We start from the raw sequence: 25,151 nt of genomic DNA on the forward strand, positions 1-25,151 counted from the left end.
ATGGCTTGCACACAAAATGGATGAGATGTGCCTTTAAAAAGGAGAAAATAACGCTCAAAATAATGACAATGTTTTTTGGGGGGATTATTTTGAATAAGTAACCAATTGAGAGCACGGTAACCTAGCGTCTGCCTCACATTACCGATATCCTGGGTTCAAGTCTCAGGTTTGGACTTTGTGTGTAGCGTTCTCTTAAAGCTTGTGTGAGATGTTTCCAACTTCCTTCCACGTTCCAAAAACATGTACGTTAGGTTAACTGAAGACCAGCTGGATTTCACTTTCCTTTGGTCCTTCCTCGGGTCTCCTGACGGCCTCACGACTCTGGCTGGAAGTGTTCGGTTTAGGTGAACGGTATGGGATTTTTTTTAATAGGTTTTAGGTGAACTAATGAATACGCACGCACGCACATACACATACAAAAAAAACAACAAAAAAAAACAGAGAGCAATGATGATGACATGCCAAATCGGTAAAATTACCGAATGAACAATACTGAGCTCTCCAGAGAAAGAAGAAAAAAAAAAGGTTAACTGAAGACTCGAAATCTAAGGCTGTTGATGTGCCTGCCAGGCAGCTGAAGATCACGTTAAAAGGACGCCACAGTTGGAAATTGGATTTACACATGAATAAACACAATTTAAAAAAAAAACACAATCTTACTTGCATCCAGCGGTCGCCTCTGTTCAAATACTCGTGACAGATGTTGAGTTTGTAGCCGCTTCTCGCCACGAGACTCCTCATCCCTTTCAGGAAGCCGTAGTTATCCGACGTGCTGATCAGCAGGCGGCAAAAAAAAGAAGATTGGAGACAATCTTTTTTTTTGCAAAATATGTTTTTCAAACGTTTTTTTTTCTTACCTGCACACAAACACTTCAACAGGCCGCAGCGTGTTTGGCGTCATGATCCACGGCGCCACTCTGAACGTGACAGTGTCGGTGAAAATGGGGGTCTCGGGGAGACCCTGTCAACATAGCCCAGAAGTTGCCTCATAATAACATGTTTTTAAAAGGGCCACTTTAAAGGGATTGTTGACTCACTGAGCCATTTTCAGCAGCGACGGAAAAAGTTCATATTTTGTCCAGAATAAATTTGGTAACTTTGAGAGGAACCAGTTGAGGTGGCTCGGGCATCTGGTTCGGATGCCTCCTGGACGCCTCCCTGGGGAGGTGTTCCGGGCATGTCCTACCGGCAGGAGGCCCCGGGTAGACCCAGGAACACGCTGGAGAGACTACGCCTCTCGGCTGTCCTGGGAACGAACGCCTTGGGATCCCGTCGGAGGAGCTGGTTGAAGTGGCTGGGGAGAGGGAAGTCTGGGCTTCCCTGATAAAGCTGCTGCCCCCGCGACCCGACCCCGGATAAGCGGAATTGAAGACGGACGGACGGACGAATTTGGTAACGTCAACATAAAATACTCATTTGTTCACTTGCTGTCAACTGAAGATGACATCACCTGCGCTGAGGAAGTCGGTAACGACCAAGACCAGTCATGGCTTAATTTAGCTGATCCTAGAAAACAGGTGAGCCATGATTGGTCGTTACTTACTTCCTCAGCAGAGGTGATGTCATCTTCAAATGACAGCAGTGGAAAAAATCGTTTTTAAAAGTATCAATTGTACATGAAAAATAGTGAAGTTATCAAATATGAACTTTTTGCTGGCGAAAATGGCTAAATGAGTCAAGTATCCCTTTTGATATCATCGCTTTACACCCGAGCAGCTCTTACTCTACAGATGGGCTCCAGCAGGCTAAGGTTGATGGTGATGAGCCCGTCAAAGTCCGTGTCCGGAAACCGGAGACCCTCCACGTAAAAGCTCATCTCGGCTTCACCCCCGAGGTACGGCACATGCCCGGACAACATCTGGCTGGTCAGCACCTTCGTAAAGCCGCCCGATACTCCGGCTGAAATAACGAAACACGATTGATGCTTCAAGCAACTCACACAACAAACCCCCCCCCCCCTTTTTTTTTTTTTACTCACACAGGAAGTTGCCGTACAAGTGAGGCCTGGACCTGTAAACCCTGACGCTTTCCGCGTCGCCCTGAGAGATGTGCATGGTGAGCTTGTAGCCGTCCGGGAGCTGGGCGGGGCCTCGCGTCCGCAGCACCATCTCGGACATGTCGCGCAGATCTGCATGGTGGCCGCATAAAGGCCACAACATTAGGTACACCTCCCTTCCATCCATGTCCATCCATGTGCTTGTCCTTTTATAGGGTCAAAGGTAACTGCAGCAACAACCTTACCCCTGGAGAACCCAAGAACCCTTTTCTTCTTTGGAAAATTATGAAGTATACATTAAATGACTGCTATAAGTTCACTGAACACCAAAATATATGTTTTTTCAATTTTAACCCTTGTTTTTTAACTAGCTCAGAGTTGCTAATTTATCAAAATATATATATAAAACACACTCCTAGGCATTCTGCAACATGATATGAAATAGATGAACAAAAAAAAACATAATTTTACCATCTGATGGTTTGCTGAGAAGATTGATTTCCAGCTCAACAAAACAGCATGTTGCCAGCCATCTTGTCACCACCACTCTGGCTCATGTAAGTGCAATATTCATCCACTAGATGGCCCCATGCAGGGGTCAGAAGTGGCACTCTGGACTTTTGAAGTTAAATTTGTAATTAAAAAAAAAACAACAAAAAAAAAACAAGAAGGTCTTTGTTACTTGAGTAGCAGAATTTATAGGGGCCAAATTTGACCCCGTGGGTTCTCCAGGGTTAAATCAGCATAAAAGTCTAACTCAAAATAATTTGTTGTAGTTAAAACAGCCAATCAGAGTAGTAGAAACTGTCTGATGCAATGCGGCCGTGCAGTTTACAAACAACAATAAAAATACCTCAACAACAATAAAAATACCTCAACTGTCAATCAAAACTGAGCACCATCTGCTGTTTGTAGGTATGTACATTGCTTTGCAAAATATGCTCTCATGTAGTACAAAAAAAAAAAAGGGGGGGAGGGTGCGTCTTCTTTACCAGACAACTTGGAGATGTAGTCCACCTCGGTGTCGAGTTTCTTGGCATAACGTCGCTCGGAGTCGCAGTTGACCAATAGGATGGCTCCGTGTCCATCGGGGCCCCACTTCCAACACCCCTAACAACAAAAGTAAAAATCAGTAAAGGAGAAGTATTTTGATCATTATTTCTACTTGCATAACCCTTTCCCTGTATGTAAACTTACTCTGGCATTCCTTGTTCTGGTAATTACCTCCGGGAACCAATAAATCATGTAACAGATGGATGATGTTGAAATGTAAGTAATTTAAGTAATTAAAGCTCAAGGCGGGTTATCGTGTTGGGACTTGCATTCTGGTTTTGGCCTAGAGGTTTTTACACACATGTATGCGAGTATGCGACCATTTTTGTATTTTATTTATAACGCCTTACAACAAATGTAGTTACTTATTTAATTTATTGTGTTTTTGGAGATTTCTAGAGACTCTGAGAGATGATTAACCCTTTGTGTCCACACTGCAAATAAATGGCACGTGCCCAAATCCAGTGCAGGCTAATTTAATAAACGCATTCACTGCCAGCTCAGTTAAAATTAATCCTTTATTCTTTTTTTTTTTTCCATTCATGTTTCATTTATTTCAGGCAACAACTTTCATACTGTAGTTCCATTACATGAACAATATATGTGACAGGAAAAAAAAAGACGTTTATATCCATTAATTGCCCAAAGTAGTAATGTTATAAGCTCACCTTATTAGGGTTGTTTTTCTCCACAATTCCATCTCGGTCGGCATCCACGTCAAGAGAGATTTCTGCGTGACGAACAAGTTTCATGTCATTTAAATCCAAATGAAATACACCCACATTACTTAACCAAATATGTGTGTTTTTTTTTTTTAAATATTTTAGCGTACCAAGTGCAGTCAGGTGCAGGATGGCATTGCTCAAAATTTCCTTATCCTGCCCGTAGTATCGGACAGTAAGCTTGCAAAATGAAAACACAAGGCGGGTTTAGACGTGTCAGTATTAACGTCATCATTCGCTGCCATTGACGGCTATACACGTCAAAAATTAATTTGAACTATTTCTATTTTCTTTTCTTTTTTTTTTATTCCACTTTTGTTAACAATAGTATGAAAACCTAGATTTTTTTTTTTATTGTACATTTAGAACAGATATAAAATTTGCAATTAATTGCGAGTTAACTATTGAAGTCATGTGATTAATTACGATTTTTTTTTAATTATTGCCTGACATGATTTTAAAAAAAAGATTATAAAAAATTTGGGGCGTCAGGCGATTATTATTTTTTTTGCGTAATTAATCGCATGACTTCATCAGTTAACTCACGATTAATCACAAATTTGATATCTGTTCTAAATGTACAATAAAAAAAATATAGGTTTTCATACTCTTGTTAACAAAAGTGGGAGGGAAAAAAGTTAAACTAATGGAAATGGTTCAAATGAATTTTTGACGTCTATAGCCGTCAATGGCAGCGAATGAGTTAAAAATACATCACATGTAGCTTCAGTCCCGTCCTGTTACCTTGCTGTCGTTCTCATCCTTGCTGGCTCTGCTCATGGAGATGAGCAGCACTGACTTTCCATCCAGGCCGATGGGGGAGAGGTGAGAGGTCACTTGGGTTGGCGGGACAATGCTGTACTGAACGTTGGGGGTGCATTTGACTGAGAAGAATCTGGAATTGGGAGGCGCGCTCCTGTGGACGAGGCAAGACAATGCAGCTTTATTGATATAGCGATATAAGAGTTGAGCAAGGGTCACCTGGCTGGGAGCTCGTGGTAATAATCCGCTTCCAGACTTAAAACCTGCGCCCGCACCAAGAAATCGTTTGTTTTGTTCCTTTAAGCGAACAATCAATGTTTTCGTCCTTCCTGGCTCCTGGTTATGATTCACTCATTGTTGCACCTTTATTGTTCTGCTCCTTTTACAGTGAGGTTTCGCTGTGTTCCTGGCAACCCTCCCTGCTCCCTCCTCCCATTACCGTAAACCACGTTTTTTTGCCGGCTTCTCCTTTCTTTATGGTGCTTTTGTTTGTTTAGCCTTGCACCAAAAATTTCTGTTACTTATTTCCTACGTGTTTGGCAGCGCTTTTGTTTCCCAGTTTTTGCATTTTTCTATTTAACCGTTTGCTACTATAGTTTTTTTGCGGGGAGTAGACGGTTGACTTTTTACAAGGGCTGGGTATCGATTCTAATTTCCTCAATCGATTCGAGTTCATTTTGATTCAATTTAGATTTTTCCCTGATTCGAAATCCAACCCAATATTGATTAATTATGGAACATCGCTTCTTAACTCTTTGACTGCCAGACGTTTTCAGAAAAGGGATGCCGTGGGTGCCAGCCGATTTAAGCATTTTTGACTGATCTTTCAAGGTCCACAGAAAATTATGTGTTTGGACTATGGAAACACACATACTACCAAATGAAAGATTGGACTCTCATCTTTCATCAGAAAAAAAAGTTTGTTTCTACCTTATTCCGTTCTTCAGTAATCAACAATAGAAAATGGTTAGTTTCACCTCTGTTTTAAAAAAAACATCTTTTAACGTCTTTGGCACTCCTCCATAGGATTTTACTAAACGTTATTTAACGTTTTTGGCAGTCAAAGAGTTAAATAATCAAGGACGTGATGAAAACTTCACAAGCATTAACTTCCTAATTAAATTTTGCAGCGGTAGCAACTGGTTATACAGTTTAGTTTATTAATGAAAGTAACGTGTTATAATCACTTAAGTGTTACACAACATTGACATCAGCAAGGATGAGATGAAAACATTTTCATGATTCAAGTTCAGTTATTGCAAATATCAATTAAAAAGATTCGGATTTGTCTCAAAGTGCAATAAGTCAGGTCTTTCATAAATGTAAGAAAATACTTTTTAAACAGTAAGATACAAACAAAATTGGCCTTAAAAATTATATATTTTTATGAATTTATGGGTAAAAAGATATATTAAAATAATTGATTCATGGTTTTATGGATCGATATCAAGCTCAAAAAGGAAAATTCGATATTGATTATTTATTTTTCTTTTCTTTTTTTTTAAACCGAGCCTTACTTTTTACTTAACTTTGTTACTGTTTTGACATATCATAATGTATCACTATCCGTGGTCAAAACTGAACCTAACACTCGAAAAAGGATTCAAGTGAATCCAAAAGGGTCCTCGCACTGCCTGATGCTGTCAATCAAAAGCAAAAATTTTGACACATCTTTTGGCTCTCATTTGAAAAGTGTGCAAGTAATGTTCTGGATGGCAGGTAGTTTCCATAATCTCTAATACTGTATGCAAATTGCAAAGAGATAATGAGACTGCCAAAAATAAACAAGGTTGTTTAACAAGAGCCGCTGTTGCGAAACCTGATTCAAGGCACCTTCAGGGCCTCGGCGTCCTCTTGTTTGCACAACAGACTCAACCGTCCCAATTTTCTCTCTCTTATCCAGAAGCAGCCGTTTTGCGGTGGGAATTACCCCCACGCGGGACATTCCCGCAACTAAACATGCCCTCACTTGCCGTGTATGCATATCCAAGTGTGGACACGCAGGCCCGGTGGCAGTGGCAGGCGAGGGGACACACATGGAGGGAAATATCTTTCAGCGCCACCGGCCCTAGCCTACCATTTTGTATTTAGTGGGTAATCCAGTCTCTGCTCGGATGTGCTGCGTTGGCTGGCGTTTGGCACGGCAGATGCAATTCTATGTGACAACAAAGTCTCTGGTGTTTGCACTGCAACAATAGGCGGCCTGTTTTACTGTGTCGCCAGCAGCAGCATCTGCGTATTGACTTGTAGCTAGCTGCGCATTTCATATTTACATCAAAAACAAGAAACAAATAATAGCCTCCCTCCAAAATTGGATTTTAGAGAAGTCTTTAAGCAACTTGTAATACCTGCCACTACAATTTGGACAATCTAATGACCAGTGTTGTGCTTTTTACTAAAAAATAGTAACTACTTAGTTACTTAATTTTGAAAGTAACTCAATTACTCTGATGATTACTTTAAAAAAAAAGTAATGCATTACTATTAAAAGTAACTCTTTAGTTATTGTTGAGTTATTAGTTATTGTAAAAAGTAACTAACCTACAGTGTACGCGTTACTAGTAATTAGTTACTGCCTAACATCGCTAATGACAGCTAGATGCATCAAAAACTTGTCCTTTTTGTTGTTGTAGAGGTTCTAATTTTACAATGTTTGTTACAGGTGTATTTGAATGAATTTGACTATTGTAAAAAAATATATATATAATAATAATAATTAAAAAATTAATTTCGGTAGTTCAAATAAAAACAAAAAGTTCTTAGAAATGCATTCACTTTAAAAAATAATAATACGAATATTGCATGAGAAACCAAATTATTTCGAATGTGGAAAATAGGTAAGAATTGGCCTTCTGATAAACATTTCCTGTTTAATTAAGGTACCTAAGGTGTTCTACAATACTCCCAGTCATTCGGATTATTGGCCTGTTTCTAACGTGTAACTAGGAAACCAAAATGCAACAGCTGTCATGTGATACAGTATGCAAACTACACCACGGTATCAGGTGTTCAAAAAGCAACCAAATAAAAAAACAACTAACATTATCTTTATATAAACACACACAGCTCTTGTTATTGGATCGCATCACGTGTGCATGACAACATCAATTACAAACATTTTAAACAAGTGTCAAAACTGCCTATGATTTTATGGAGTTGTTTTTTTCTGACCTACCTGTTCAAGGCCACGCGAAGCGTAGAGCCAACCACACATACAACGTTTGCACTTTTATCATAATCTACTCTGAGGGTGCGGGGGCGAATCATGGCTCCTGCCGGTACACTCAGTCCAGGTGTCTCTCCTCGGACTGGACCGTCCGCCCCCTCCCTAAACTCAATAAGTGACTAGTAAAGGCTGGAACAAGCCTGGAGTTAAACCCTGGGCTGTGATTGGTCAGACGAGTGGATTTGACTCCGTCCCCCTGGTCATGTGACAGACCCCCCCCCCCCCCCCCCCACCATATGTTTTACTTATATCCATCTCGTTCGCTTTCTGGCTTAAATAGTGTTTTCCAACACTACACTATAATTGGATATTAATGTAATGTGCATTTAGTGCTTGTTTATTGTTTGTGCATATTAGAGCATTGTGTGCAATGGCATTAGTGGGACACTCACTGGCACACTCCCATATCCAGCAGATGGCGCTAAAGTTGGAAGTGGATTCTTTCCGGGTCGACTTTCACTTGATGTTAAGTAATGTAAATATACAGTGTTAGGAAATCAAATAGTAATCCGCTACTGAAGTTCAGGTGACCAAACTTGGCAAACTGGTTAGCAGGCTTTTTGTGTATGCCACAATAACTGCAAGGGTTGCAGACATGATGATCGCCGGCAAATCCCTTCTTTTATGTCAATTCAGTTTCTTATTTCGACGCCAAAATGTCACAATATGGTGCCAGAGTAATTATATTATTGCTTTGGCCTTTGCGGTAGCAGGGCATGTGCCAGTTTTTTTATTTTATTTTATTTTTTATTTTTTTATAAATATGCACCACTATCACTTTTCTTCCAGAATGCATATAATAGTGACAACTTGTCATTACTAACATTTTAACATCCAACTCCCATGTTTTTTCTCGGGCAGTTCAGTTACTCTACGTGATGTCTCAGTTTGAACAGTTTGGTGTAATAGCATCGGAGCATTTTTTTTCATTGACATTGATAATTGAAAACGATACCAATACTGATATCGGTGCATACAGTCCTTTTTTTTTTTTTTTTTTACTTTGTAAGCACAAATTCTGCTGTGCAACATGCCCCAACTTGAAAAAAGAATCTCCAATATAATTCACATGAATCACACAGATTTTTACGTCATTTTGTAGTTTAGTTTAAAAAAAAAAAAACAGAACATCGGACAATATAAATAATGTATCTCTGCGCTAGTGCATAGAGATAATGGCAAGTTGGGAATGTCGGGAGGAAAAAATAAATAAAAATTCACAAATGAAAACATGCAGAGAGCATTCATTTTTTAACGAGAACGGTGTCTGTAATCCAACATTCACACCTACAGCTTACCTGCCTAGGTTTGCCTTCAAAGTGGTCCCCAGCACGTAGAGCACTTTCTGGACGCTTTCTGTGTCCAAACGAAGAGTGCGTTGATATTCTGTCTTCATGCAAAAAGAATCGATTGTAGAGGTTTGTCGAGACATGACGGGTGGTGGTGCTTGCCGTTTGGTGGACTGTTAACTGCTTATGTGAGGAGAGCTTGTTTTTGCAGGTTGTAATATGAGCAAGGTGGAGTCATTCTGTATGCCCTTAAGGCACACCCTCACTTTATTTTGTATTCTTCATTTTTTTTTAGCTGTGAAATAAATTGGATGCATTAATGACTTTAATTCTGCGGTTGAGGTTTTGCGTTTGTTTGACAGATGTTACATAGGTTTGCTTTATTTTGCTTTCCATTCTACTGTGCCAGTGAAGGTGATGCTTTAGTTCAAATTAAAACATTTGCCCCCTTGAAAAAAATCATATATGATACACACATTTGAAGACTAGTCACTTCTAGAGCCCTCAGACTCTTACATACGATTGGATTTGGTAGCAATTTTTTTGTCCTTAGGTGACTACTACAGATGTCTTTTACTTGCAGTCCCATCGCTTACACGGTCCAAGGTGAAAAGTCCACAAATTTGTAGAATGCTGTTGCATTTGAGATGTGAGCTGCCTCTTTTGTAGACATAAAAAAAAAAGGAAAACACATTTGTTTGGGCAGGAATTCCAGACTTCAATTGATTGAATTGTTTGTTTTCCTTGTTTTAACTGTAAATTGGTAAGTGACATTCGTAGGTCGGGCGGGGGCGGTAACGGTTAAAAAGTGTATTGCAAGGGAACCCAAAGTTTTTGTTTCTTCCGTGTCACCTCCGTATGGTTCTGTTAGATTTATATGAAGCACTTTGTTGGTCATCACCATGAGAGAAGTGTTATAAAAATACATTTATGTCATTTATGTGTCACTGTAACCTCGTGGCAGATCAACAATAAGGACAATTATGAAAAAAGAACGTTTTGAAAGAATAGAATGTCATTTTTGTCACAATATAATTTGATCTCAAGAAGCTTTATTTTCCCACATTGTTTTGTAGTGAGAGCCAATCACATTCGCGTTCTAGTTTGACAAACTTACCCCACGGCCAATAGCATCATCCGCATCTTGCCAAAAAGAGGCGGGGCCTAGAATATCCCATGTCATCAACAACGAAGCGCTTTGTTGTTCTATCAAGAAACGCGGAGACGATGAAATGACTTCAAATTCTTTTAAACAACCCGATTGAACATTTCAGGACTTCTAATTCGGTTCGCTTTAACTGAACACAAACATGGTGTGGAACTGAACGCGACGCTGGAGAAAGTGGTGTATGTGGGTCGCCTGTACAGGTTGGAGCGGAAGGAATTCCAGGCACGGGGAAGAAGAAGAAGAAAAGGAGGAATCTCTGCCAAGATGCTGCGCTCAAACCGGGCCTCAACTCCGCTTACTAGCTCCGTTTGGAGCCGGGATAGTGTCACTACTTCAAATTGTATTTCTGCTTGATCGACCTCGAGTTGTGGAAAAAGCTCGGCGGCCGAATAGTGAAAGTGTAAACGTCTAAAGCGAGTTAGCCACGTAGCTCCACAGCTACTCCTGCGGGAAGACATTTAAAATGGCGGAAGGTTGGCCCCTTCCCTCGGCCTTCGTCTTCGTGCTTCTCGGTGCGAGTGCCTGGAGCCTCGAGACGTGTCCGGCTCCTTGCTCGTGCTCCAAGGGACCGGACGAGCTCCGAGTTTTGGACTGCAACAGGAAAAGGCTCTCGACGGCTCCCTTGGAGCTACCGGAGGGGATAAACCAAGTGTAAGTGGTTAGCTAAGTTAGCGTGTATGTGTTGAAGTTGCTTCGGGGATAACATCAAAAGTAACACTGACACTTCACCGATGAACACTTCGACTCTTATTTAGCATCTTTTTGTTATGCAAAGTTGTATGTTGGTTTTGTTTTAATTAAAATAAGCTCAAAAACATTGCTCGTATCTAACTTTGTAAAAGTGTAACGCTGAGGTACAAAAGCTATAATAAAAGTATAACCAATTTAACAATATGTTGATTATTGTTGATGTCGTTTTGAATATTGAGAGGTGATGGTTAGTTTTGTTTGATAGGGCGTCAATCAAAAGAAAGATGGTAATAAGCGATTTAGGTAGGTGATGATGGGTAAATAGATGATGAAATAGAGATACTATATTGAAACCTTGGGGGAAGTTAATTAGTTATCGCAACTGCAATATTCTCACATAACACTCCTGTTGATAGGAGAGAACATTTAGTGGCAACTTATATGTAATAATAGTGTGCATTTTTTTCTGACAAAAATCAACTCAGTCAAAATGTTAATATTATCCAGGTGCTATTTTCATCCTGCATGTCATTCCAAATCTGCAAAAAAAAAGTTATTAGCCCTACTCACGTCGTAGTGTAGGGCAATGCATGACCCTGGTGCAAATACAACCAAGCCATGCTTGCCATCTTGTGGTGAATGTTGATATTGCATCTTAAACCTATACCGTACTTTTGTACCTGGCTACTCGCAAACCCTTAAATAGTGATATTGTCGTAAAGAAGTGCAGCTCTTGTAATTGGTCTTTATAGCTTTACAGTGAGTGTTTTTATAGAAGACTGTGTAGACTTTCTACATTGTTGATGTAATGTGTGTTAAAATTAATTTCAGCTCAATGAACCACAATGAACTGACAGCCCTCCCTTTCCTTGGAGAAGCTTCTGCCAACATCACATCACTGTCACTGTAAGTGTTAAATCACCTTATCTGAATAATTTACAGTAAACTTAAATCCTTTTTATGTTGATAGAAGCTGTAATCCATACTAAATGACTAATATATGATGCAAAAAGGTACCCATAGACAATGATTTGAGTCATTTGTTCTCCTAATATGTGTACATGAATAAATTATAAGTCAATTTTCCATCTTGACTCACACATGCGTCTGTGTTGCATGATGTAGAATACACAACCGCATCTCTGAGCTCTTGATGCATCAGCTGCTGCCGTACGAGTCCCTGGAGACGCTGGACCTGACGTCCAACTCCCTTTCCGAGCTCCGGGTGGGAACCTTTCCATCCATGCAGCTAAAATATCTGTAGGTCCCCAAGATTTCACAGGCTTAAATTCAACTGGATTTATTGGCTAGAAGAGAACATTTCACAAGTTTTGTTTTATTTGTCTTTTAATCTTCTACAGGAATTTGAGTAATAACAAGATCAGCGTCCTGGAGCCAGGCTGCTTCGACAACATCTCCAGTTCTTTGCTGGTGTTGAAACTCAACAGGAACAGATTGACTGTGCTGCCATCTAAAGTCTTCAAACTTTCCAGTCTTCAGTTTCTGTAAGTATCACCCGATGTAAAAAAAATAAAATAAAATAAAAGGGTTGCTACAAAAAAAAGACAAACCATGTTTCCTCTTAAAATAGCATGCAAAAAAACATGATTGCAACATCCCTACAAATAAAGTATGTTTTGACTCTTCATCTGACTGATCTCTCCTGTCACTCGTCAGTGAAATGAAGCGTAACAAGATCAAGATCGTGGACAGCCTGACATTCAAAGGGATGGACGCACTGCGGTCACTCAAGTTGCAACGAAATGGCATCACCAAGCTCATGGACGGGGCCTTTTTTGGACTCATTAGCATGGAAGAACTGTGAGTAGGGATGGCTATTAAGATTTTTTATGATATTACAGCGCTTAATGATGCTGCTTATCGAACTTTAACAGTGACAGTACAATGGGTAGTTAATCGCAATTTGATGTTTCAGAGAGCTTGAGCACAACAATCTAACGGAGGTGAACAAAGGTTGGCTGTACGGCCTGCGCATGCTGCGTATCCTGCGAGTGAGCCAGAACGCCGTGGGCATCATCCGACCAGATGCCTGGGAGTTTTGCCAAAAGATGGAGGAGCTGTAAGTGTGTCTTCTTTGCATCTGGAATAACCATGTTTTACATCCTTAACATAAAACAGTATTTTCTTAATCTAATCTTTAAATGTGTACTTTTTGTCCTGTACAGAGACCTGTCCTTCAACCATCTGACCAGACTGGAGGAGACTGCTTTTGTGGGATTAGGTCTCCTGGAGAGCCTGAACCTTGGCGAGAACTCCATCAGCCACGTGGGAGAGCGAGTGTTCAGTAGTCTGGCCAATCTGCGCACGCTGTAAGTCTTATATCATGAAATAAGAATGACCGGTTAGGGTCCGAAACGTTCACAATTCATCCACACTGTCATCCATCACTGATGGAACTTGTGAGAATGAATCATACTCAGTATTTATTTATTTTTTTTTTTCATATAAAGAATATTGTGATTTCCAGAAATAATAATATATTATGACTCATTTTTGGTGTCTGTGCATTCTGAAGGAACATGGCAGGTTTGTTTGCTTCACTCTTTAGTTTGTAGCTCTTGTAGGTTCCTCTTTAGTAAAGTGAAAATAACTGTACACATGCTCACAATTCCAAGTCTACATCCACTAATATATTTTGTGTTGTTTTCACTTCATCATTGTCATCATGATTTGTTTAGGCTGGAAGTACATTGCAACCGTAGGTCCAAATGGCCAATTCTGATTTAATGCTTATATCGGTTTTTGTTTTTGTCTTTCTTTCCATGTGCCAAATTTTTCGCACTATACATTTCTCCGCTGTTGCTCAGGGCTCAGGTACCGACCAATCACGGCTCACCTGTTTTTCTGAGAGGTCATGCGACATTCGCAACGTGAGCTGTGATTGGTCGTTACTTGAGCCCAGAACAACTATCATGCCATTTTCACTCAATAGCAAGTAGCAAAACTAGTGGGGGCATATAAAACATATTATTGTAAAAAAAAAAAAAAAGCCCACATATCCCCACTGTATCACGATAGAGCAAAATAAACAAATAAATAAATAAATTGTGTCACCTGAGCCATGCAATGTAAATTCAGCCGTAGTTCAAGAGCACCCAACATGTCATTTTATAGAATTCTCTCCCCTCTTTTGTTTCTTGCCATTTGCACTGTCCACCCAAAAAGCCCCCCCACCCTGTTGTTAGGAGTAGAGATGCTGCTGTCACGCTGTATGGCTCCTAGAGAACCTTGGGAATTAGTTTATTACTTTTTCGCTCAAGATTGTGATTGACAGCAATATTGTGAGCGCTCTTGGGTGTTCCTCCTGGTACTGCACACCACCCTGTGATGTAATGTAACGGCTGCTCATCTCTGCCCATGCAGACTATAGGATTTGGTTCCTGCATCGGCGAAAGTTTGACACAATTTATAAAGCCTGACCCTTGTTTATGTTGCTTGCTGTGCCATCGTGAACTAATTACGTAAAATGTAGCCTCTTCGTCGTACTTCCATCTGCGAGGCAATGAGGGGATGTTGTGAACTCATTATTTGCAGCTCGAGAAGGAGGTCAGCTGCGACAGCTTGACACACCAGCATGGTGGGTGCTTTCATGTGAGAGGGGAATCACGAGAGTGCAGGAGTTCTTTCAGAGGTGGCCAAGCGTGAGGAAGGAAGGACAAAAGGAGCCCGGTCCCGCAAGGCATCCGGCATGTCCGTGGGCCTGTGAACCGGCTTTTTTGCCAAGCGAGGGGCCAGGTCATTCTCCATTCATTGGAAGAGAGGCCCAATGTGGAAGTGTGGCCCTTGTGATTGGGGTGTAGGAGGAGAAAATAATCTTTCAAATTATAATTTCACAGTTTTGGAATTTCTTCGTTTTTTACAGTATTATTGATTAGACGGTAGGTAGAGCAAGTTGGTTATTATTCCAAATTGTGAGTTGTGTTATTTAACACAGCCTGCTTTGTATTAAGCATTGAAATGGTAAAGTGTACATTCCGCTCCCTGCCATAGCACCTTCCTAACATAACAAGGACTGACCACTTAATGTCTCCTACAAGTTGCTTTTTCAAAATGTGCTTTCACTCCAAGTTCAACACGCTTAACACGCCATTACCGCGTGTGCATACTCAGTGTGTGTGTGTTTCTAACCTAATATGTGATTCTTTGTTTTGGCAGAGACATTCACAATAATGAAATTTCTTGGGCAATCGAAGACTCCATCTGCGTGTTTGATGGAATGAAAAAGCTGAACACATTGTGAGGACACTGAAATGCTTGTTTATCTATTTGTGTTGATGTCGATTTTGACTTTTTGCATCGTGCAGCCCAAACAAAAGCTGTGCGCAACAGAAGTTGTTTGTCAAGCAGCTAATTTACCATCAAACATTCTGTTTTCTAGAATATTACAGCAGAACAAAATCAAGTCAATCACCAAGAAAGCCTTCGAGGGTCTGGAGGAGTTGGAGCACCTGTGAGTGAATTATAGGAACACCTGCTTCTTCTATCCCGGAGTGCATTGTTGTTGTATTTGACAAAAAAAATTGCAGACTTCCTTGTAATCCGCATTTTTTGTCTTATTTTGCCAGAGACCTCAGTAGGAATGACATCATGTCAATACATCCTGAGGCATTGCTGCATACAAAGCTAAAAGTTTTGTAAGTAAAAATGAAAAAAAAAAAATCTTGGGTGATGAATACATTTTTCTCACTATCACGTTTTTGTTCCCTTCAAGCATCCTCAACACAAGCAGCCTGCTGTGCGACTGTCACATGCAATGGCTCGGACCCTGGCTCACCAACAGCCACTTCCTTCATTCCGTCTCGGCTGTTTGCGCCCACCCGGCCGGCCTGCTCGGTCACAGTGTGCTTTCAGTCAACCCCGAAGACTATGTTTGTGGTCCGTGATTTTGTAACGGAAGTGCATTCACACCAAATCATCCAAATGTAACCCATGAATTGACGTGACTCTCTTAACCCGATAGACGACTTCCCCAAGCCTCGGATCACCACTCATCCCGAGACGTCGGTGGCAATGCGCGGCAACAACGTGACCCTGAGCTGCGTGGCGTTGAGCAGCAGCGACTCGCCAATGAGCACGGCATGGCGGAAGGACGGCGAGGTGCTTTACGATGCCGAGGTACAAAACTACGCCCGGTACCACGAGGGCGAGCTGATCTACACCACCGTGCTGCACCTCCTCACCGTCAACTTCACCGACGAGGGAAGCTACCAGTGCGTGGTGTCCAACCACTTTGGCGCCAACTACTCCAACAGGGCCAAGCTCACTGTTAACGGTGAGCGTATTTGTATATCGTTTCAGGCCTCGATTTGATCGAAACAACGCCGTCAGAACTTGATTCTAATGTGATTCTCCTCCCTCCACAGAGCTGCCGTCCTTTCTCAAGACCCCCATGGATCTTACCATCCGTACCGGGACCATGGCCAGGCTGGAGTGTGCCGCTGAGGGCCACCCTTTGCCACAGATCGCTTGGCAGAAGGACGGCGGTACCGACTTCCCCGCCGCCCGCGAGCGCAGGATGCACGTGATGCCGGACGACGACATCTTCTTCATCGCCAACGTGAAGACGGAGGATATGGGGGTGTACAGCTGCACGGCGCAGAACGCGGCGGGCAGCTTGTCCGCCAACGCCACACTCACCGTCCTAGGTGAGTTGTCGATTACTACTTGAATCGTGCTGCTTGTGTACTTTTACTCAGACAAATGTTGACATGGTAAAAATTTAGCGAAGGCCCAGTGAGGCTCTGCTTGCACAGTATAATGTCAATAATCACAACAACAAAGATCTTAACAAAGCTGTTTTAAACCCTTTTCACACTGCACTCACTCAAAGTGAAATAGTCACACGGTTGACAGTGTGCCCATATTTGGAAGTGCTGACGTAGAAGTCTACTAGGAAGTAAAAAAGGAGATTTTGCCACTGGTTAAACCGATTATCACTGTTAGGGCACAAACACTGCATCTACTGAAAAAAAAAAAAATTTACTTAGTGGCAAATTTGACCTGTTTAGTTGAATATAAAACTGTTATTCTGTTGATAAATATGAATGGCAACAGCTGGCTACACAGCTATACAATAAACTGGTACCTTTAGCCATCCACTGGAAGGACATGTGGGTGTTGTGTCTGTCACAATATGTTCCTGGAATAAATAGATGATCCAAGTTGCATATTTGTAGTAAATACAGTAATCATTTTAGGACTAATTAAGTGACGTTGGACTCTTGGTTGCGAGTCACTGCATCAAGCAATGACATCCTTTCCTATTGCAGAAACTCCTTCGTTTATGCGGCCCCTGGAGGACCGAACAGTGGCGAGAGGCGAAACCGCCGTGCTGCAGTGCATCGCCGGAGGCAGCCCCGCCCCACGCTTAAACTGGACCAAAGATGACGGTCCCCTCGTGCTCACGGAGCGCCACTTCTTCGCCGCCGCCAACCAACTCCTCATCATAGTGGACGCCGGCCCCAGTGATGCCGGGAAGTACACCTGCATCATGTCCAACACGCTGGGAACCGAGCGCGGACACATCTACCTGGGCGTCTCACCATCGCCCAACTGCGACACCGCCGCCGGGTACGACCAAGACGGCTGGACCACCGTGGGCATCGTGGTGATCGTGGTGGTGTGCTGCGTGGTTGGGACCTCATTGGTGTGGGTCATTGTCATCTATCACATGCGCAGGAAGAGTGAGGACTACAGCATCACCAACACAGGTTGGAAAATAATGATTCTGGGCAACTTGTGAATCATTTCACATTCAAATAGGACATTTTTCTTCCTCAGATGATATGAATTTACCGCCGGACATCCCTAGCTACCTCTCTTCTCAGGGGACTTTGTCAGAACCTCCAGAAGGCTACAGCAACTCTGAGGCTGGCAGCCACCAGCAGCTCATGCCTCCTTTCTCCAATGGATACGTGCACAAGGGCACAGACAGTAAGCCTAGCCTCTTGAACTTCGCACGCACACACCTGTTTCTTGTTACTGTGGCAACCCCAAATGGACAAACATAATTAATTAGGGGTGGGAATCTTTGAATGTCTCACTCTCATTCGATTTTTGGGTCTGCAATTCGATTCAGAATCGATTTTCAATCAAGAATGTTTTTTGATTCAAAATGATTTGATTGACAATGATTTTTGCTTCAATCTATAGATGTGCAAGGAATTGTAATGGTCTACTACAGTCTGACTCTCTAATGCTAATTAGCGCGCTACTCGCGGCACTTTCATCACTCAAAAGAACGCCTCCACACTGCAAAAAAACAACATTTTACTGGAATAACTTGATCGTGACTTTTTCCTTCTACTCTCTAACGTGGCTACAACTTAACAGTGTATCAGACTGCGTCGAACCACACTGCCCCTAAGTGGCCAAATTGGGTACAACATGAACATCGCTCCAAATAAAGGCACACACAAAGGCAAGACGGTATAAAATAATTTAATTAATTAAATAAAATCGATTTTGGGATATTTAAAATCGATTCTCAATCGTACTAAATGAGAATCGTTTTTTGGGGCACACCCATAATAATAATACATTTTATTTATATAATACATGCACATATGGTGTTTAACTCATTCACTGCCATTGTCGGCTATAGACGTCAAAAATTCATTTAAACTATTTCTAGTAGTTTAACATTTTTTCCACTTTTGTTAACAAGAGTATGAAAACCTAGAAAAAAAATATTGTACATTTAGAACAGTTAAAAAAAAAGATTTTAAAAAATTGGGGGCGTCAGGCGATTAAAAATTTTAATCGTAATTAATCCCATGACTCCACTAGTTAATTTTATATCTGTTCTAAATGTACAATAATAAAAATTCAAAGTTTTCATACTCTTGTTAACAAGAGTGGGAAAAAAATGTTAAACTACTAGAAATAGTTCAAATGAATTTTTGACGTCTATAGCCGTCAATGGCAGTGAATGAGTTAATAATAATAATACATCCTAGGTCTGATAACTCGAGTACTCGATGTGATGATCGGTAAAATGCTCTATTCTAAAAAGACTTGAGAGCTGCTGCCCTAGTTGATTCACACAGAACTCAATGTCATAGCGGCTGTACAGTATTCCGTAGTGAATATGTAGCATGTGTCCACATTGCTTGTAACTAAGAAAAAAGGCGGTCAAAGCCTCCATTAGAAAATGTTTCCGCTGAAGCTTTGCGACTCACTGTCTTGTGCGTGTCCCAGGTGTGTGCTACGGAGACGCAAGCAGCGAGGTGGAAACGGACGGTAACGGACGGCTTCACTGCCGGGTGGGCTCTCTGTTCACGGGCCGTAGCAGCTTCCAGCCCGGAGAGGCTCGTGACGGACCAGGTGGAGCCCCCTCAGGTCTGCTTGTCATATGGCTTGTCTCATGAGTCATTTGCATTCCATCTCAAGCTTCTTGGGCAATATTATCAGTCCATAAAATGACAAAGAATGTGGTAAAATCTAATAATGGGATTTCATGGGTAACCAGAAACCTTTTTTTTTTTTTTCTGGAGAGCTCAGTATTGTTCATTCGGTAATTTTACCGATTTGACATGTCATCATCATTGCTCTCTTTTTAAAAAATATATATAATTTTTTTTTTTAAAACATTTATTTTTTATATTGCATGTGCGTGCGTGTGAGTGTGTATTCATTAGTCCACCTAAAACCTTTTAAAAAATCCCATACCGTTCACCTAAACCGAACACTTCAGAACCAGAAACCTAATAGAAATTCTCATAATCGAGTTAACTAATGCAACTAAATTTTGCGAGTTGAAAGTTGAACCATGGAAGCCGAGAACTGTCCTTATGACGAGAAGAAATAGTGTGCATCTCATGTGTGATATGTAGAAAACGGGGACTAATGGCTTTAAAGAGATAGGCTGTTAGAATTTGTTTGAAAAAAAAAAATCCAATGCGAAGGGGATAAAAGCATAGCCTTAGTTTCAATAACCTAAGTGAACCCTGCATTTGAACTTTGTGTGTCTTGTCTCAAAAGGTGGCGCAAGTCCGCTCGTCATCTGCTCCGACTGCTACGACAACGCCAACATCTACTCTCGCACGCGGGACTACTGCCCCTACGCCTACCTGGGCGAAGACGACGCACTGGACAAAGACCTGCCGCTTTTCAAGGAGAGCTTCGCTGAGCGCACTCGGCGAGAGGACGCCGCCCTGGAGCGCCTCCTCGGCAAGCAAGATTCGGAGAGGCCCGGCAGCCACGCTTCAATGGAAGATTGTGCCAGTGGTAAGAACTGGGGGTCGACACGGTGATGCCATGCAAGTTAGAATGCGCTGTTAAATTATCATTACTATAAATGTTTGTATGAAAAATATTTGGGGGCTTTAGATATAAAAATGCAATGAAAAATAGCAAGTACGGCAGTAATGGGGATGTACTTTTATGTCACTGTGTAAGTGACTTCCTTGCACGCCCTTCATAACCTCAGACCGTATTTCGTAACTAAATCCCTAAAGATTATTTACAAAAAAAAAAAATGTTTTGGCCTACATCCTCTTTAAACCAGGGATGTGATTTTTCCGCTAATTCGCGGAATTCCGCTTTTTTTATCTCCCCCCCCCCCCCCCCTCAAAAAAAAAATCCGAATTTTTTATTTATTTTTTTTGTAGTTCATTGTGTATGCACATGACTCCGACAGATAAAATCTTCTGCTATAACAAAGACATTTGTGGTATGCTCTAATATGAGTTACTTTTCATTTGGTCATGATACAATTATTTGTTCATGAAATTTGAACTCTTCAACATTATTTATGTGTTAACTTAGTAATCACATTAGTTAGATATGATGATATTCTCAGTGATAGTTTTTAAAAGCAAAGGCAGTCCAATGTTTTTGAATGTGACTGATTTTGAGTTGACTAAAACTGCCATTTTATATGGGATAGTTCAATATACATTGAAAATTTATGCTGTTGTTTTGTCTATTTCTTTGTCATGTGAGTGCATTGAAAGTACTTAAAAACACGGAAAACCCATGAGCTTCGGCCCCCAGACCCCCGGCTAAATTTTCAGATAATTTCACTTTGGTCAAATCACATCCCTGTTAAACAGATTGCAAAAATGTGTGTTTTGATTCCCACCTTCCCCCGGAGTCCTAACACTCGACAATCAAGACTTTTCTGGCCTATTAGGCAGCAGCGAAAACATCGATATGTAGCGATTAGAACGGGTCATTTTGCTTTTGTAGACTTTCTGTCCAATTCATGTAAAGGCTATCATCCAAATACCCCAAGGGGTCTTGAAGTGCACTTTTCACCCTACATTTTGAGGGACAGTCCTGTCCCCATGCTAATAAACCACTGCTCTGTGCTCACCCTGCCCCCTCTACTGGGGAGCAATGCAGACTCCATCTCTTGTTAGTATGGCAACTAGTTGCTTGGGACTCGTGACTAGATGAGTGGCTACGAATAACTTGGAGTGTGAGGGGGGGATTGAAAAAAAGTGAGCCCTACATCAACACACAAAAATACCACACCTCCACTTCAACAATGTTGCTGAAAATTAGAATATATTGGTTATTAGTTGGTAGTGGGCAGCACGGTGGCTGACTGGTTAGCACGTCCGCCTCCCAGTGCAGAGGACGTGAGATCGAGTCCGGGCTTCGGCCTTCCTGGGTGGAGTTTGCATGTTCTCCCCGTACTTGCGTGGGTTTTCACCGGGTACTCCGGTTTCCTCCCACATTCCAAAGACATGCATGGCAGGTTAATTGAACACTCCAAATTGTCCCTAGGTGTGATTGTGAGTGTGGCTGTTCGTCTCTGTGTGCCCTGCGATTGGCTGGCAACCAGTTCAGGGTGTGCCCCGCCTACTGCCCGAAGCCAGCTGGGATAGGCTCCAGCACCCCCGCGACCCTTGTGAGGAAAAGCGGCCAAGATAATGGATGGATGGATAGTTGGTAGTGCTGTTAGCTAATGCTAATCTCTGCTAGAACTCCAACTCTGTTTAGGAATAAAAAAGGCAAAAAGAGTGCCAGCCAGATTCTAAGTGTCACTTGAAAATGGCGGATCCTAACCCATCCTAGCGGTCAAGTCACAGCTGAACACATTTTGTGTGGGGTAACATTAGTATGTCAATTTGCAAAATTGTCAGATAACCCAAAACATCTTGCTCACAAAACACATTTTGGGAAATGGACAGATAGCAGAAGTTTTACTGTACTTGGTTGTTTAATGTTCTCTGAGATAATTGTTGACACCTCTTTTGTGTCCTCTCTGTGCCGTTTTGTAGACTTTGTCAGCAACTCAATGTGGTGCGAAAGGCAAAACCCCAAGCCCCTAGGGGGCAGGACACTTCCTCCATCAGGGGATGCGGCGGTGGCGAGTACGCAGAACCACAGACTACCCCCCAAAAGGACTAACCCTCAGGACCATCCAGCGCCCACATAGGCCACGCCCCCCCCCCCCCCCTCCCCCTGCCCGGCCTCTTCCGACACCCACTACCTCCTTCAACACTCTGCCAAAGATTCTGTCCGGGAGTGTTTATGCATCGCTCTCGTCTCAACTGAACGGAAGCGACCTCCGCCCGTCGTGAATGTAAGATTTGAGGGCGATCGCCTTCGAGATATCAACAAGCAGCAAGAGGCGGACGACTGAAGACTGCGTAGAGACAGCGACGCCACAATGTGGCGTGTATTAGCATTACATATGAATATAATAACCTCGGCCTTACGCTCTCATCCAGCCTTCCTTTTCAAGCAGTTTACCAAGCGGGAGGACCTTTTTGATTTTATGTGACAATCATGTTTTTCTTTTTTTTCTTTTTTGTGTCACCTCCATCGAGGCGACACGTGCACTGATCAGTTTTCCCTTCACCGCTCACAGGCACTTAATTTTACAGTGATCTTTTATTATTACTGAAGCCACCAATCCTCCTGCAGACAAAAAGGCACTGTGAAGAAAAGAAAAAAACAAGTGTAGAATGTATTGTTTTATACATGTATGTACAGGCTAGTAATCCGTTTTATGACATTTTACGCTTTGTTTGGTACTGAGAATTCCAGTGGAACCCCTAAAGTTCAAAACCCTTTTGACAGTACAGGCAACTTTTTGAAGTTGACATTCCTGTCAAGCGTGTTAAGTAGAAGATGGCCGCTATCAGTCCATTCGTTTTTCGATTATGTTTTGTCCTCATTGGGGCTACAATTGAGATGAGCCTCTCCCAGCTCACCTTTTGGCGGTCTTCTGATTTAACACCAGAGGTGATGTTTTAAGCAACATTTCTAACGCTTGCGCATGTGTAAATGGAAGATAACCACTCGTAGTGACTTAAGACAAGTAGAACTAGTCACCCGTAATGCTACGTATATATTCAGATGACATTATCAACACACACTTTTCCTTGTCGCAACAAAATCCAACTAACAAGCCAAAGAAAATTCTAAATATTCTTGAGTTGGAATTGTTGTATCGCGTATGTTGTCAAATTGTCCAACATAATTATGATACACAATGTACAAGTATTGATATTTCTCAAGTGGCTTACAAATCATTAACCTAATAAGCATAGTTGCCGAAGTCCTGTTTGATCATTTTCAGGATTTTTTTGTAAGCACATTGTTGGTGTTTTTTTTTTATTTTTTATTTTATCATTATTGTGGCAATACGTTCAAGACCACAGTACATTGATAATTTTTCTGATTAGAACTCCCAAGTTGTACGTCGCTAAGGTCCCTTTGACTTAAGGAAGGCTCCACTGTACTCTCGTTTTTTTTTTTCCTGTAAGTACGTCTAATGCAGCACGCAGAACTGAAACGATAACGTCTTTTACGTCGCTTTTTTTGCACTTGGATTTTGTTCCTCTGCTGCCGACATGGCACGCGCTCCTCATTGTCATGCTGCGAAACGGTACTGTCCTTTAAAACGGAGACCCTCTCAAATCTCGCAGTGGTACGTTGAGGGTCTCCCAATTCCATCATTTTTTTTTTTTAAATGTAAGCAGTCAAACCTCCGAAGCCTTATGTACATTTTTTTTTTTTTACTATTATGTTTACTTTAGTAATTATTACTTGTGAATTTACACATTCCAGATGTCCGTATGTTGTTTTTCGTGATCTATGTTGGACCCATCTCTGTGTTCCCTTTGGACGCTTTCACAATTTAACCTAAAGGAGCTACATGACATTACTGTCAATCATCGTGTGACATACATTACGTTATTCTTGCCATCTCAATGTCACTGCGTTTCCCTCGATACCAAAGTTTACCAGTAGGGTAAAAACAAAAAAATATTATTTTTCTTCTAAGTATTATTCAAGTTTATTTCCAATTCTATTTTTGGACCATGTACATTGTGTAAAGCATGTTTAATTAAAATTGAAAATACTTTTTGTTACATAGCTATTAGACAATAAACATGAATAGTGTTCTACAAGATACACCCTGCAACTGTTTTGTTTTATTTTTATTTTTATTTTTTTATATATGTTCACTGTATTTCATCCAAGAGTGTGACCCGCTAAACGTCATGTTACGGGCCAAATCAGTAACGACCCCAAATTTACATTCATGCATATTCTGCGCTGCCAATTTGGAATAATGTCCTCTTTTTGACTAAAGGATGGAAATTAAAGCTTTTTTAAATATATGTGATTCATTGATGAATTAACAAAAATAATTGACATATTCATATAAATAATCAGTTGCAGGCCTATTATGAATTTTATCTGCAACATAACATGAGCGCATGCATCCAGGACCCCCGGGTTACATCATCACCTTTAATGAACTTGGTATGACATCACTGACATATGACTGTGCTCTGAGTCAGAGTGCTGACATCAAGCTTCTCCATTCAAGCGCATACATCACCATTTATCATACAACCATAAAAATTAATGACATTTACTGTCTTCTACTACCTCTCACTAAACAACTTTGTACATTCCTACAAAATTTAAGGAACACTTTCATGCAAACCTCCTGTACTCGTGTTTACAATACAGCACAGGAGCTCATTAAACACATCAATTATGCATGAGCAAGGCAGCATTAAAATAAAAATAAAAAGCTGCAGATGAAGAAATAAGTGATAATTCATGATTGTTTTTTTTGGTGCACTTGAATGCTGTTAAATACAGACAACTAAAAATACGTGTGTAATGCGGCGTGATGCCCACATAAATAAATCTGGCGGGAACTGGAGCAGCAAATTGCACCATGGCTTCGTCATTAGGTGGCGCCGCAGAAGCAATGGAACTCAACAATGTCACTCGCATCTCAAAT

At 41.3% G+C, this 25,151-nt stretch overlaps 2 protein-coding genes across 2 annotated transcripts in view; one reads left to right on the top strand and one right to left on the bottom strand.

Annotated features, from left to right (window-relative positions):
* padi2 (peptidyl arginine deiminase, type II) overlaps positions 1–7,852 on the bottom strand; it is a 17,391-nt gene extending 9,539 nt beyond the window's left edge. Inside the window, exons 1-9 of the mRNA XM_077573675.1 lie at positions 7,709–7,852; positions 4,516–4,687; positions 3,882–3,951; positions 3,718–3,779; positions 2,989–3,106; positions 1,979–2,128; positions 1,724–1,899; positions 858–961; positions 661–772 (exon numbers count right to left, since the gene is read on the bottom strand). Of these exons, the coding sequence (XP_077429801.1) occupies positions 661–772; positions 858–961; positions 1,724–1,899; positions 1,979–2,128; positions 2,989–3,106; positions 3,718–3,779; positions 3,882–3,951; positions 4,516–4,687; positions 7,709–7,800 (1,056 nt within the window). The 5' untranslated portion in view covers positions 7,801–7,852. The remainder of the gene's footprint in view (positions 1–660; positions 773–857; positions 962–1,723; positions 1,900–1,978; positions 2,129–2,988; positions 3,107–3,717; positions 3,780–3,881; positions 3,952–4,515; positions 4,688–7,708) is intronic.
* Positions 7,853–10,223: 2,371 nt separating this feature from the next.
* Positions 10,224–24,304, top strand: lrig2 (leucine-rich repeats and immunoglobulin-like domains 2). Its single transcript, XM_077573661.1, has 18 exons — positions 10,224–10,867; positions 11,738–11,812; positions 12,032–12,166; positions 12,268–12,411; positions 12,584–12,727; positions 12,843–12,986; positions 13,093–13,236; positions 15,083–15,163; positions 15,306–15,377; positions 15,493–15,561; positions 15,639–15,802; positions 15,888–16,199; positions 16,291–16,572; positions 17,197–17,637; positions 17,708–17,860; positions 19,127–19,267; positions 19,910–20,155; positions 22,159–24,304. Exons 1-18 carry the CDS (start codon positions 10,680–10,682, stop codon positions 22,314–22,316), a joined length of 3,093 nt encoding a protein of 1,030 aa, XP_077429787.1. The 5' UTR covers positions 10,224–10,679; the 3' UTR covers positions 22,317–24,304.
* Positions 24,305–25,151: the final 847 nt, after the last annotated feature.

The sequence above is a fragment of the Vanacampus margaritifer genome, chromosome 8 (genome assembly GCF_051991255.1).
Source record: "Vanacampus margaritifer isolate UIUO_Vmar chromosome 8, RoL_Vmar_1.0, whole genome shotgun sequence".
NCBI lineage: Eukaryota > Metazoa > Chordata > Actinopteri > Syngnathiformes > Syngnathidae > Vanacampus > Vanacampus margaritifer.

Bases quoted from the DNA above. Each gene is read 5' to 3' on its own strand.
- lrig2 (XM_077573661.1), top strand. From the start codon at position 10,680: ATGGCGGAAGGTTGGCCCCTTCCCTCGGCCTTCGTCTTCGTGCTTCTC. The intron at 12,728-12,842 runs GTGAGTAGGGAT...TTGATGTTTCAG, and splicing joins CTCATTAGCATGGAAGAACT to AGAGCTTGAGCACAACAATC. The intron at 16,573-17,196 runs GTGAGTTGTCGA...TTCCTATTGCAG, and splicing joins CGCCACACTCACCGTCCTAG to AAACTCCTTCGTTTATGCGG.